The sequence below is a fragment of the Trichoderma gamsii genome (genome assembly GCF_001481775.2).
Source record: "Trichoderma gamsii strain T6085 chromosome Unknown Scaffold_24.2, whole genome shotgun sequence".
NCBI lineage: Eukaryota > Fungi > Ascomycota > Sordariomycetes > Hypocreales > Hypocreaceae > Trichoderma > Trichoderma gamsii.
The window spans coordinates 349,054-362,131 of record NW_020171361.1 but is presented as its reverse complement, the minus strand read 5'-3'; the positions used below and the strand labels follow the sequence as shown (position 1 = coordinate 362,131).

The window sequence follows — 13,078 nt, the reverse complement described above, 5'->3', positions numbered from 1 at the left end:
GACGCTGTCGCATACAGATTGCAAAGTAGTTTCCTCAATCATCTCAAATGGCACAACATCAAAGCTTGTTGCTTGTCCAGACGTTATTGAGGCTGCCATAGAAGCAAGTTGGGGATTCTTGAATATATTCACGATTGGCAAGATCAAACCCTCTTTTGCAGCAAGGTTCGATAAGAAGATGGCAGAAATTGAGTCACCGCCAATTTCCAAAAAGTTATCAAATTTAGATATACTCTCTGGATCGACTTTTATGATGTGAGCCCAGAGGTCCCGCAGCCTGAGCTCCAACTCAGTTGTGGGCAAAGTCTGGTCCCTCTTACTTGTCGAGAATTTTGACAATGTTTCCTGGGACATGCCGGCGACTAGCTCACGTAGCACCCGTCTATCGATCTTTTGAGAGGCATTATGAGGCATGTCCCATAGAGGTATTACCACACTCGGGATCATATAACTCGGTAATACCAGTCGCAAGTTCTGAACTAGGGCTTGCAAAGACTTAGTGACCGTTTCATCAAAGATCAAACTGCCATCAACAGCCAAAGTACTTATTGTAGCAGGGCGCGGATGGTTTTGGAGGGTGACGAATGCGATAAGCATTTTGCCGGCTTCACGCTCAACGACATCTGCCACAGCATATCGCACTCCTTTAAGCTCACTCATAATGCGATGTTCAATCTCGCCGAGCTCTATGCGCTGGCCACGCAGTTTAACTTGTGTATCCCGTCGTCCAAGAATTTGTATTGAGCCGTCAGAATTGAACTTTGCAAGATCACCGGTCCTATAAGCCTTGGTTGAGCCTGTAGGCAGCATCCATTCAAGGCCACTAACAAATGCAGCGTTGGTTTTTTCTTCATTATTGATGTACCCACGCGCAATTGCATGACCTTCAACAACTAATTCGCCAATACATCCAATTGGGGCCAGGCGGTTCATGTTATTCGGTTCAACAATGAATAAATGGTGAGCATAAGGCCGACCCGCGGTCGTAGGGGATTCACTTGGTGACGTCCAACAGTGGGCAGAGCACATAACACATGTCTCGGCTGGGCCATACAGATTGAAAAGCTCTACTCGTCCGTGCCATGTAGTCATGATGTCTTTTGTTGGGACTTCTCCAGCAGCACACAGTGTGATCAGCGTTGGTACGGTCTCAGGATCAATTGTTTTGATGAATGAAGGAGTCAAAAATGTCAGAGTGACCCGTGCCTGTGTCATAAACTGTGATGTACTGCTGAGTCTCTCAGTATCGGTAGGTACACAAACGGTGGCTCCAGTGATAAGCGCCGCAAATATCTCTATTATGCAGCCATCAAATGCATAGCTAGAGAATTGAAAGACCCGTGAGGTTTTCGTGATATGCACAACTTCAGGCTGACGAAATAGTGCGGTACATATGGCCGAGTGCGGCATGACTATGCCCTTGGGTTTTCCTGAAGAGCCTGACGTATATATCACGTAGGCCGCGTTTTGTGGTTTCGATCGCTCATAGTTGCTGAGTGCCTGATAGTTGACAGGAGTCTCAAAAGGCAATGACAGTAGTGAAGCCGAAACCTCTATAATTCCCTGAACCATTCCTCCACAGGATTGGGCCGTAGAGGGCGAACAGATCATAACGCTAGCGTTAACTTCCTTAACCAAGGCCCATGTTCGCACTTTCGGATGCGAGGGGTCTAAAGGCATAAATGCACCACCTGCTTTCATGATACCAACCATGGCGACCACAGTCCATATCGATTTCTCCATACAGAAAGGCACTATTGATTCGGGCTGAATACCGTGCTGTAATAGCTGATAGGCCACATGATTAGAAAGACGATCAAGTGAAGCATACGTCAACGAAAACTCCGTGGAGTACAATGCTTCGTCATCAGGGCATGACTCAGCTTGTCTTGAAACAGCATCATGTAAACAGTCTTGTTCGACTACGATGTCATGGGCATTCCAATCCATGGCTTGCTGTAAGTCCCACGGCCCCGCTATAGATACGTTGCGGAGCATCTTCTCTTCACTAGATGATATAAGTTGCTGGACTACGTGGTCCAGTTGATTATGCAGTGCCTGAACCTGGAATTCGGATATAATAGCCGTATCGTATACAAGTTCCAAGTCAACTGTATCATCATTCAAATGACATTGAACAATAAGTGGACAGCTGAAATAGTCCGTCATTGATTGCCAAGCTAACCGTTGTTCTGCTCTAGTGGAGACAAAGATGGCTTCCTCTTCACTGGAGCTGCTCACCAGTTCCTTTGGCTGAATGACGAACAGGCTGGAAAAGTTACAGGCCTCCTTTGCTTCAGAGTTCAATTTAGCAATTTTTTGCAACCCAAATTGCTCATGCGCTACCATATCAATGGACTGCTTGTGAATATTGTGCAGGAACTCTAACAGAGTTTGGTTTGGATCCAAACGAACTCGAATAGGAAGCGTTGAGACAACCAGCCCAAGAACGTTTTCCGCACCAGGAGCGTTACGGCCAGATACGGAGACACCAAAACAGACATCGTCTGTATCACAGTATCGTGCAAGAAGAATGGCCCAAGCAGCTCGAAGGTATGTTGCTCTCGTGATAGAACTGTTTGTTAATGGCGAAAGGTCGATATCTCGTGATGAGACACCCATCTTCTTCTCAGACTTATGAGCAGACATGCCATCCATCGGCAGGGGGAACGAAGCTCGGCTAGCACCTGACAATTGCGTTGTCCAATAGCTCTCTGAGCTTTTTGAGTCGGCATCAAGTGCATATTTCACAAACCTGGAGTATGAGTCCAGCCTTGGTGCGTTATTGCCGTGAAATATTGCGCTGAAGGCGCGGACCATAAGATCCAATGACCAGCCGTCGAATATGGAATGATGCATAATGGATATAAAATATTTGTCACCGCTGGCATCTCGAACGAGTGCGAAACGTGATAGTCGTGTTCCATAGGTCATATGGATATCATTTGCACGCTTGAGGAAGGCATCCATGCTCAAGCCATCCGTATTTTCCCATAATGAAGCCTCTTTGACAATGACTTGGATTGATCTGTCGCCCAACGCCAAGATTCTAGTGCGTAAGTTGCTGCAAATAGCGACCGTACGCTCCCAAGAAGCCTTCAAATGGTCAATATCAACATTCTGAGCAATCTTGAAGACCATTTTTGCAATGTAAGCACCTCTTTGCTTAGCAGTCATGGCCATTAACCCTTCTTGTAGTGCCAAACAGGGGAATGCATCTTCTATCATATCCCAACTAGTTATGCCACACTGACTGAGGAGTTCCTCTTTGACATTGGTATCCAGCAGGTCAAGGTTAAGCAAGCTAAATGGTGGGATTTGAGAAACCAAGTCCGACTCTGAGTTTGCGTTATCTGCAATAGAGGCTACTTTCCAGAGCCGTGGGTCATCGAAGACATCCTTGACGGTGAGCGATATTGTCGCTTGGCGGGCTTCAGCCACAAAATGGATGACAGCGATGGAGTCTCCCCCTAGTTCCAAGAAGCTATCGTCTCGTCCTATAGATTCGAGTGGTACATTTAACCTTTTAGCCCAAATTGCTTGCAATCTACTCTCCATTGCGGTTTCCGGTGCGTTCTTGATGGATTTGACTAATGAATAAGTCGAAAGGCTTTTGAGGTCTAGAGATTCAGCTAAACGCTTCAACATACGCCTGTTCAACTTCGTGGAAGACACTGAGGGCATATATCGGCATTCGATAAAGAATGACGGTATCATATACCGCGGAAGTGTCACCGAAAGCTGTCCAACCGTGGAGGCGATTCGACTTTTCAAGTCACTCGTCAATGGAAGAAAGATATCATTGGCCCCCTCGTCAGTAATACTATCCATTGCCATCATTCTTGTTTCGCTGCTGAAAGAAAAGAAGGCAACTAAACTGGAGCCAACCTCTGTGGTGATCTTGTCCACCATAATCTGGCTGGCTCCCTCAATGTTTATTTTGAGCTGGTACTCTATTTCGCCCAATTCCACGCGAAGGCCTCGAATTTTTATTTGTGTATCTTTGCGCGAGACAAACTCTATGGTTCCGTCTGGATTGTATTTGCCTAAATCGCCAGTTTTGTAAAGTCTATTCCAACCCTCGGAATGGCGCTTCGGCATCCAATCAGGTAGTGACTCCGTTATAGCTGCCTCGGTTTTCGCAGAATCCGAAAGATATTCCTTTAGAATTGTCGGGCCCTGGATAACAATCTCACCGATAGCTCCAATGGGCGCTAGTCGGTTTGAATCCTCAGTAATCCAGCAAAAGCCACCAACAGGCCTTCCAATCGTAGACGACGATTCTTCGAGAGATGTCCACTCATGCAGCGTGCTAAACACGCAGGTTTCAGTTGGGCCCCATCCGTTGATAAGACGAACCTTTCCAAACCATGTGTTCAGAATATCACGGCCAACCATCTCCCCCCCGAGAACCAACACCTGAACGCCAGGGATTGTATCCGGGTTTACTGTGCGCGAGAATGAAGGGGTTAAATACATCCAAGTAATGTCCATAGAGCGAATGTAATCGGCCAGCCCGTTCATTCTAGTCTCTTCAGATGGCACATAAATGCAAGCACCAGCAATCCAGGGACCTAGCATTTCTCCAACTGACATATCGAAAACGAATGATGCAAATTGGAGCATTCTAGCATCTCGTGTCATGCCAACTCTCTTAACAGTAGCAGTCTGGCTCGTACAAGCTGCTTTATGTTGCATCGCCAAGCCCTTTGGTGTTCCTGTGCTCCCAGACGTGAAAAGAACGTAAGCCACGGCAATTGGGGAAACCGGGTGTAGATTTTGACTATCTTGCTGTCTCGACTTCAGCGTCTCATCCAGGGTGGAAGAAACTTCAATGACGTTGTCGACCAAGCCATGGCATAGTCCAACGCTGTTAGGGGAAGTTAACACCAGCTTTGCCTTTGTTTGGGACACAATTTCTTGCTGGCGTTTAATCGGATGTGAGGGGTCCAAGGGGGCCCATGCAGCTCCAGCCTTATTAATTGCCAGTACGGAAACAAAGAACCAGACAGTCTTTTCGAAGCAAACATGAACAATGTCATTTTGTTTGACTGCGAAGTCATGATGAAGGTAGCTTGCTAGCCTATTAGCAGCAATATTAAGTTGGCTGTAAGAGAGCTTCATGTCCCAAGCGCAGACAGCCATTGTATCCGGATGTTCTCGAGCATGTTCTTCAACAACCTGGTGAATGCACGAAGAAATGATGTCTGGCTCTTCGTTGTTATACTCTATGGCGCGCTGGATGTCCCACGAGCTAGTGCCTGTAATATGTCTTAAAGAAACGTCTTCCGAGCCAAGAAGCTGTTGAGTGACGTGTTCGAAGTGATTTGCTAATGCTTCTACTTGACCGTGGACCATGATGTCTTCATAGTATGTGACGTGGAGGTCGATGAAGCCATCCCCCACCCAGGCTTGCAGAACTAACGGGTAGTTGAAGTAGTTTTTCATAGCTTCTTCAGATATTGCCATTTCTTTTGATCCTTGTTGGAGAATTGCATCTAATGCAGAACAGGCAGTTGAAGAGAGGTGCTGAATGGGCTGAATAACCAGCAAATTCGCAAAATCACATGCCTCCTTCGCATTTGGGCCCAGTTTAGCGATATTTTGAAGCCCAAATTGCTCATGGGCGACCATCTCTGCAGCATGCGATTGTAGTTGCTGGAGGAACTTTGACACAGGCATCTCTCGGTCAATTTTGACGCGCACGGGGACTGACGCTATCATTGGTCCTGGAATATTGTCCAATTCTGGAACTGGGGCCTGCCTGCCTGATAAGGTCATACCGAAGCACACATCATCGGAAACACAGTACTGAGAGAGAACCAGGGCCCAAGCAGCGCGGATTATAGTTGCTGCAGTGATCGATGCCTTGGGGTTCTGGAATGGTATAGATCTCCTGAACACACGATCCTGAGATTTCACAGAAGTAGAAGCAGCGGGAAATTGAGATCGTTGCGCCCCTTCCATCTCTTTTCTCCAGTATAAGCCTGAAGCGTTAGAGTCAAGCGACTTGATGTACCGAATAAAATTTGAGTAAGGCGACAGGGCAAGTTCAGCGCCGTTATAAACTTTGTGGAGAGCATTAAGAACTATCTTCATGCTAAGGCCATCAAATACTGCGTGGTGAACAATCCAGATGAAATAAACTTCACCGTTATCCTGATAGAGCAGTGTATATCGACTTAGGCGGTCTCCATAGCTCATGGGAATACTTTGCGTAGTATGTAAATAGGTATCAACATCAACGCCCGACACAGGATGCTCCCAGGCATCATCAGTTGTGATGACAGCTTGTAAAGCATTCGAATTGAGCATAAGAATTCTTGATCGTAGACTGCCACAATATTTTATGACTTTGTTCCACGAATCCACAAACCGCTCAATATCGACTTGGGGTTCCAGCCTATAGACTTGACGATGTATATAGCTACCAGGCTGTTTGAGACCCAAGGCTAAGAATCCCTCTTGAAGAGGTGTACAGGGGTAGATATCCTCGATACTGTCAGTTTGCAATCCGCACTTATGTTGAATTTCGATTTTGAGGCTCTCCGCGCCATCTTTCTGAATCAGGCTGAACGGAACGACTTCTCCACTTATCTCAGCCTCATCAATGTACGCCACGGCGGCCATCTGCCAGAGCTCGGGGTTTTGCACAATGTCTACCGGAGACAAACGTATCCCATGTTTATAGGCGGCCGTGACGAGCTCAGTTGTTGTTAAAGAATCACCACCAAGGGAGAAAAAGTTATGTTGCCTTCCAATATCCGCCATGGAAACTTGAAGCACGTTGCGAAGGATGTCGGCCCAGAGAGCCCGCAGAACCAGCTCTAGCTCCGTCTTTGGTACTTCGGTAGCTGAGTTTGCTGGAAGCATTATGGATGCTGCTTCCGAGATCAATCGACTTCGTTTATCCTTTGGCGAAAGAATCACAACTTCGGCCGCTGATAAACTTTCTTTGCTATAGTTGGTGTAGTTCCACGGATACTGAGACAATTCCGAGATTGCTTTTCCCGTAAATAAAGGGTTGAGATTTAATGCCACAGATGCCTGCCATAGTCTCCCAACTGCAGATAGAAAACTGACACGGCAGTTGTTTCCTCGAGATTGAGAAGAAACATACTTGCAAGGCATACTGAGATTACTGCAAATTTGAGAGAGCGGACTGGAGAGAGCAGAGTGAGGTCCAATTTCGAGGAACAGGCTATTAGGAGCAGTACTGAGAACAGACTCAACAGCAGAGGAGAAGCGAACAGGCGACGTCAGGTTGGTCGCCCAATAACTAGGAGCAATTGCGTCGCTAATAATACCGCTGCTAACGCTTGACACAAAAACAGCTTGTCGATTTGTTTTCTCCGTCGGGGTCATTTGTTCAGCCTCTAGCAGTGCTAAATACTTGCCAGAGACTATTTCCATATGCTGTGAGTGGAATGCCGTATTGACATGTAGCTTCCGCGTAACAACCTGTGGTCTAGACTTATGGATTGAAGCAACCACTTCCTCCACAGCGCCGCGGTCCCCAGAAATCGTCGTGCTTGAGGGACTATTTTCACAGGCCACGACAACGCCAGGACGTAAGAACTGAGCCGTCTCCTCTGCACTGAGACCAGTAACTGCCATAGCCCCGTCGGATTTGCACATCGCGGCAACATAGCCATAGTAGTAGGCGACAGTAACGGCCTCATCGAGAGTCAGAAGACCGGCGGCGTAGGCTGCAGCGATCTCGCCGCTAGAATGTCCAACAACGGCCTCGGGCTTTACTCCCACTCGTTCAAATTGATGAACAAGCCCAATTTGCAGAGTGATGGTGAGCATACAAGCGATATCCGCAGAATCGATCCGGCAAAGAGGATCATCAGCCAGTCTCTGCATCTCCTCTTCGATAGTCCAAGTAGGTGGATTCTTCAATACTCGCAAGATCGCGTCCATACGCTTTATGTCGTTCTTAAATTCTTCAAATTGGAGAAGTTCTCTTCCCATACCTGCCCATTGAGCCCCTTGGCCGTTGAATACCATCACAATGGAAGAAGGTAGCGCAGAAGAGGTCTCTGTATGGGGCGCAGTGCTAAGCATCTTGGCACCGGCGCCTAAGATCGTAAACGCACGATACTTGGAAGGTTCTTGTCGAATCGCTCGAGTGTAGGCAATATCGGAAATGAGTTCTGGGTGCGCCATTGCGTATTCACTGTAAACCTTCATCTGCTCGTTCAATGACGTGAGATTGTTTGCAGAAAACATAATTAGTTCTGGCGCTATACTGCCATCCTCATCCTTTGGTTCTTTGGGTCCGTCAGCAGAGCCACTGAGGCCGCTTCGAGCTGCTATATCTGCAGCTAAAGTCGACATGGCGAGTTCTATATCCTCGCGAAGTAGAACAGTAAGTAAAGAGTGACTAGACTGAGTCGGATAATCAATGTATGCCTTCAAGATACAATGAACTGTAAGTTGAAAGGAAAACAAACAGAACAAGACCTAGGAGTTCCTATATGGCCAACAACTCGGCTTACAGCTACGACTAATACGATCAACATTACTCTTCGGAGTAAGACACAGTAGTAGCCAACGGTTCCACAAACGCTTGCCGGAAATTGCATTCATGTTTCAACAGGCTCTTTACCGCCATTGGATCAGCGAACGCACGGATCCTTATTTTTATAAGAGTATCCATGTTCTCTTGATGGATGGTGGCGGGATCTTTGAGACGTGCATGTAAGTACTTGGTATCATGTAGGGTTAACAGCGCTACAACAAGCCCTTAGATCAAATACCCACTTTATAGCTCCCGCGGTAAGGCAGACAAGATCACACCATGCATAATACAGCATGGGTGAGTAATATAAGTTTCAAGATACTACTAAAACATCATAGTAATTCTCCTGACGGTAGACGTACAGTGAATAAAAACCGATCAATAAGTGACATCAATGCCTTTAAATAGTTGTTGATTTTGATGGCTCTACCATAGGATACGGATGCCACCCGCGTTCATAAGAGCCGTAAACGGTATATACTGTAGGTCAAAGAAATTCAAGCGAGAGGTCGGTACCGGCAATGCGAGAAGCACAGAAAATGCTGCCTCATATGATGAGAGTCGTGCTTTACACTAGTACGGATATATATGTGATAAGTTTTCGAGCTTCTTCCACATAAGTGATGCCGTTTCCGATTGCCCATTACGCTTTAGGGTAAATAGAATCACTAACATGGCTCATATCGGAACTCTTTGTAGTAAACACTGAGAGGGTCCAAACGGAAAACAGCATAATACACTACAATGCTTGCTGAAGAGTAAAGGGGTAAAAGTAATCTCTTTAATGAATGGATATAAAAAAGCGATTGCCAATTGCTGCCAGACGGCATTAACCTTGTCGTCGCAGTATGCAGCTGCGCGCACGAGTGCCAATTTTTCCAATTCCGTTTCTATTTATGTATATAGAAAAGTAAAAAGCAATAGAAACTAAGCGTGCAATTCAGTCTTCTTTAACCTACCCAAACACACTCTCCTCACGCATCCCGGCAGAATGATCGCGACATAGAAACTGAAGATCTCAATCAAGATGCCCCAAAGCGACAAAAGTGGCTCAACTCTGAGCAGAGCGCCGAAACGTAACCGGCCCATAACCTAAACGCCTTGTGAACATGAAGAATTGAACTCGTCATGCGATAATGGGGATACGCAAGGAGAGGGGGCAATCTCATTACGAGCTGTGTATACCGTCAGCGGAGGAGAAGATTAAAAAGTGTTACAAGGCATAATTATACCACTTTGAGAAGGCACCATTCCCACTGTCGGACTTATGGCTCTCCTTGCGTACGGCGAATCTTGAGCGCTATACGTGACTTGTCTCCTATGTCGCGCGTAGTATATAGTAATATGATGACATGTCTAATTTCTGTCTCTGATCGCTAGAGACAGCAAAGATCTGCTATGCGCCAAAACTCCACCATTTTGGAATGAGAATAGCGACTATCGTAGATGAAATGATATCTTCTCGCAGCACACATTTTTAATATCTGCAGAGTATTACATTCAATATACTCCTCTTTATTCAACATGCGGGTCTCTGTAAAGGTACAATTGTATATCTCATGGGAAATATGAGCTCGGCTTTGTCCAGTTGGTATAGCTTTATGCGATTCAACTCTGTGCCGCTCATAACCTATGATGTAGGGGTAGAAGCTGATTCCCTGGTGATCATTACATGATCTGTTTCCCCTTTCCTGCTTTTGTTTCATGTGTCCTAGACAGCTAGGTGTCGTGTCAGCTGCCAACTAAACGTCTTACATCTAGAAACGAATCGCTCGTGCCGTGATTTCCAAGTCGTGCCGGGTTGTATCATCCTAGGCCCATAATAATAAATGACGATGGCTGAAAACCGGGCGTTATCATGCCGCGTCTCCCAAGCTGCCGCATGTCTCATTGTTTTCGGCCAATAGCATCAAGCGGCTGTCGCGCCTTCTGCGCACCTCTACCCTTGCATGGTATTAGTATTGTGTCGTACCTTGGTGCTGGTATTACGAAGAAAATAGTCATATGCAGAAGCGGTAAAGCATTACTGTGTTGGCTTTCTCATAGTACATGCAAGTACATAAGTTCAACAAGCAGAATAGCAGCTACTGCACTGCGAAAGTCATCATACATTTCAGGCAGTATAAAGAGACGGCACGCTCAGTTGCGCTCAAAGTTGGAGCTGCTCTTCGCGGCATTTGCTTCGTGTTGTTAGTTTCTCTATATTGAGGTCAAAAGAGAGATCGCTGTCACGACTGCTTTATGTTTTATGTTAGATAAAATTCCAACGCATATTAAGATGGCCTTGGAGGTACGCGATTTACTACTGTGTATCTCGTCTAACTTATACTACTACTTACCCTTTTCCCTTCTATTCAGCGTTGCAGCTTGCAAAACATCTAGGTGCCAAGAGGAAGCTTATGAGATCGGGGTGACACAAGTCAAGCGCCCGCCCCTTAATAAGATATTATAATCTATATCACTAAATAGCATACGGCAAGCAATACCCCTACAAATCCGGATGTTAAGCCCTTCTCTTGAGGTTTCATAGCCACAGCTCGCGATGATGATGTTGACAGAACCTCTTTGGTCGGCGTTGGCGTAGATGCCCCGTATGTAGTAATGGTAGCCGGAAAGTTTCCGTCTGCATCTGGAATCCGGGTCCCATTTCCAATCCCCAAATCTTCATCCCAACCTGGGCTATAATTAGGGGGTGCGACAGCGGCGAACATGTTCTCGTAATCCACAACCAAATACATATACCGCAGAATAATAGCCCCTATTTGTATCTGGGAGCCTGGTCCAACATCCCTCCATGGCTCATAGCTGTAAATTGCGAGCTCACACATATTGTTTCCAAGAGATTGAACCAGGGCGCTCCAAGGTACCTCGATGGTGGCGTTGCCAAACAACAAAGAGATGGTGTGGTTTTCCGAATGCTGTCTAGCGCATTCGACGTAGGGAATAGTAGCATTAAAGTCTGGCACAAAAGTAGGCGTGATGCCAAGATCAGCATAAACCTTCTGCACCGTATCGTTGGGAAGAAAAGTGTGGCTGTCGACCGTAGACAATACCGCCGGCGAGTTGATATCATGCCTTGTAGTGTTGCCGCTGCTCTCCACGACAACTGATGCGACTGGCAAGCTCACAGTACCATTTCCTGGGAAAGGAAAAGCTTGGAGCCTTCCCGTGTACAGTCCTTGGGTAACCCCACCAAAAAGCAAGATTCCCTTATTTTTCGATGCATCGCTCCAGAGGCTGAACGACGGAGAATTGATTAAGCCCTGATCAACCAATTTAAACGGAAAGCTAGGTTGCTGCGCAACACCCAGAGTACTGTCTAAAGAATTGTTAAATCAGCTATTTGACCTTGATTGTTAATCTTGGAACACTTACAGGTACCATCGATACTAGAAAGAGATATTGAAACGCCATCTACTCTCTTGTCGGCAATCAACATGGAATCCGAGCCGGTGGCGCCGTTTACGTCTGTTGTGTTTTTGAACGTGGACGACTTGCCGGGATCAAAGTCACCCATGAGAGTGCAATAATCATCATCAGAACAGTCATCTTCCCCGCCAACATATAGCGGCTCGTATTTCCGAAGGTCTGGCACAAGAAGAGAGATGGAAGAGCTTTGAAGATCTACCGCAACTTTTACGACTTGTGGTGGCGTTCCGACAGAAATATTGATCAGGGGCGTGGTTGCCTGCATGATAACTTGACCTGATGCGGGGCCATATTCTACTGGAACCCCAACGACCAGCGGTCTATCTGGTCGCTCTCGTTCAGTCAGTTGTATTGATAAGGCCACAGCTTGTCGAAAAGCTAGCGACGCGGTCAGGGCCATCAGGTATCGGAAATGCATATTGAACAGGAGTGTGGCAATAGCCCTCTAGTTTCACTTGAAGCGATTATACCCGAGTCAAGTGGTAAATGGGATGAGTATCCCGAGAGCCGGGCGTGCTGTACCGCTGAGTGTTTTTCTTTCTCACAGAGCCTGGGGGATGTTGATGCGATAAATATTGATTGTGTTTTATTTCATGAGCTGGAGGACGAGACCAGGGTCGCTCATCCTGCTGTTGGTCGGCGCCCTTTCATTGGCCTGATTCCTGCGCTGTCGGAGGTTACTCAAAACGGCTGGACGTGGGCCGTTTAAGAGGCTACAGAGCCAACAACGTTACATTGTTTCTTACTAGTATCTTGTCTTATCAAGTTCATTGGTGAAATAGATGCTCTTTTCAAATCCATCTAGTATACTAAACAACTAATGCGCGGATTGCGCCCCGTAGGTAGCTAGTCTAGTCGTTCAGGCCTGGACTTCTCAAGGCGACACAGGCTCCATCTAGAGCTCTATAAAGATGGGAATTGAGAGGCTGGCTGTCGCTTATTGACCACTTTCATTGACTACATGGTATATGTGAAGTAAATAAAGCATGCACTGGCATTGTAATTAGTAGTTACCTTGGATGATATCGGTATTATCATTTTGCCTGTCATGTGGAGTTTGCCATTGCTGGCCATTGCACGGAAGATAGCTTGAGACTAACAGATCTACGCGTGTTGCTCCGA

General features: G+C 46.5%; 2 protein-coding genes across 2 annotated transcripts in view; both read right to left on the bottom strand.

Moving 5' to 3' along the window:
• Positions 1–8,442, bottom strand: part of TGAM01_v206934 (hypothetical protein) — a gene marked incomplete at both ends in the record, with an annotated part of 38,085 nt that extends 29,643 nt beyond the window's left edge. Inside the window, one exon of the mRNA XM_024549981.1 lies at positions 16–8,442. Within this exon, the coding sequence (XP_024405290.1) occupies positions 16–8,442 (8,427 nt within the window). The remainder of the gene's footprint in view (positions 1–15) is intronic.
• A 2,538-nt stretch (positions 8,443–10,980) lies between these two features.
• TGAM01_v206933 (candidapepsin-3 precursor) lies at positions 10,981–12,374 on the bottom strand (the record flags this gene model as incomplete). Its single annotated transcript, XM_018804311.1, has 2 exons — positions 10,981–11,846; positions 11,903–12,374. The coding sequence occupies 2 exons, from the start codon at positions 12,372–12,374 to the stop codon at positions 10,981–10,983; spliced, it is 1,338 nt and encodes a 445-aa protein (XP_018662426.1).
• Between the last annotated feature and the right edge of the window lie 704 nt (positions 12,375–13,078).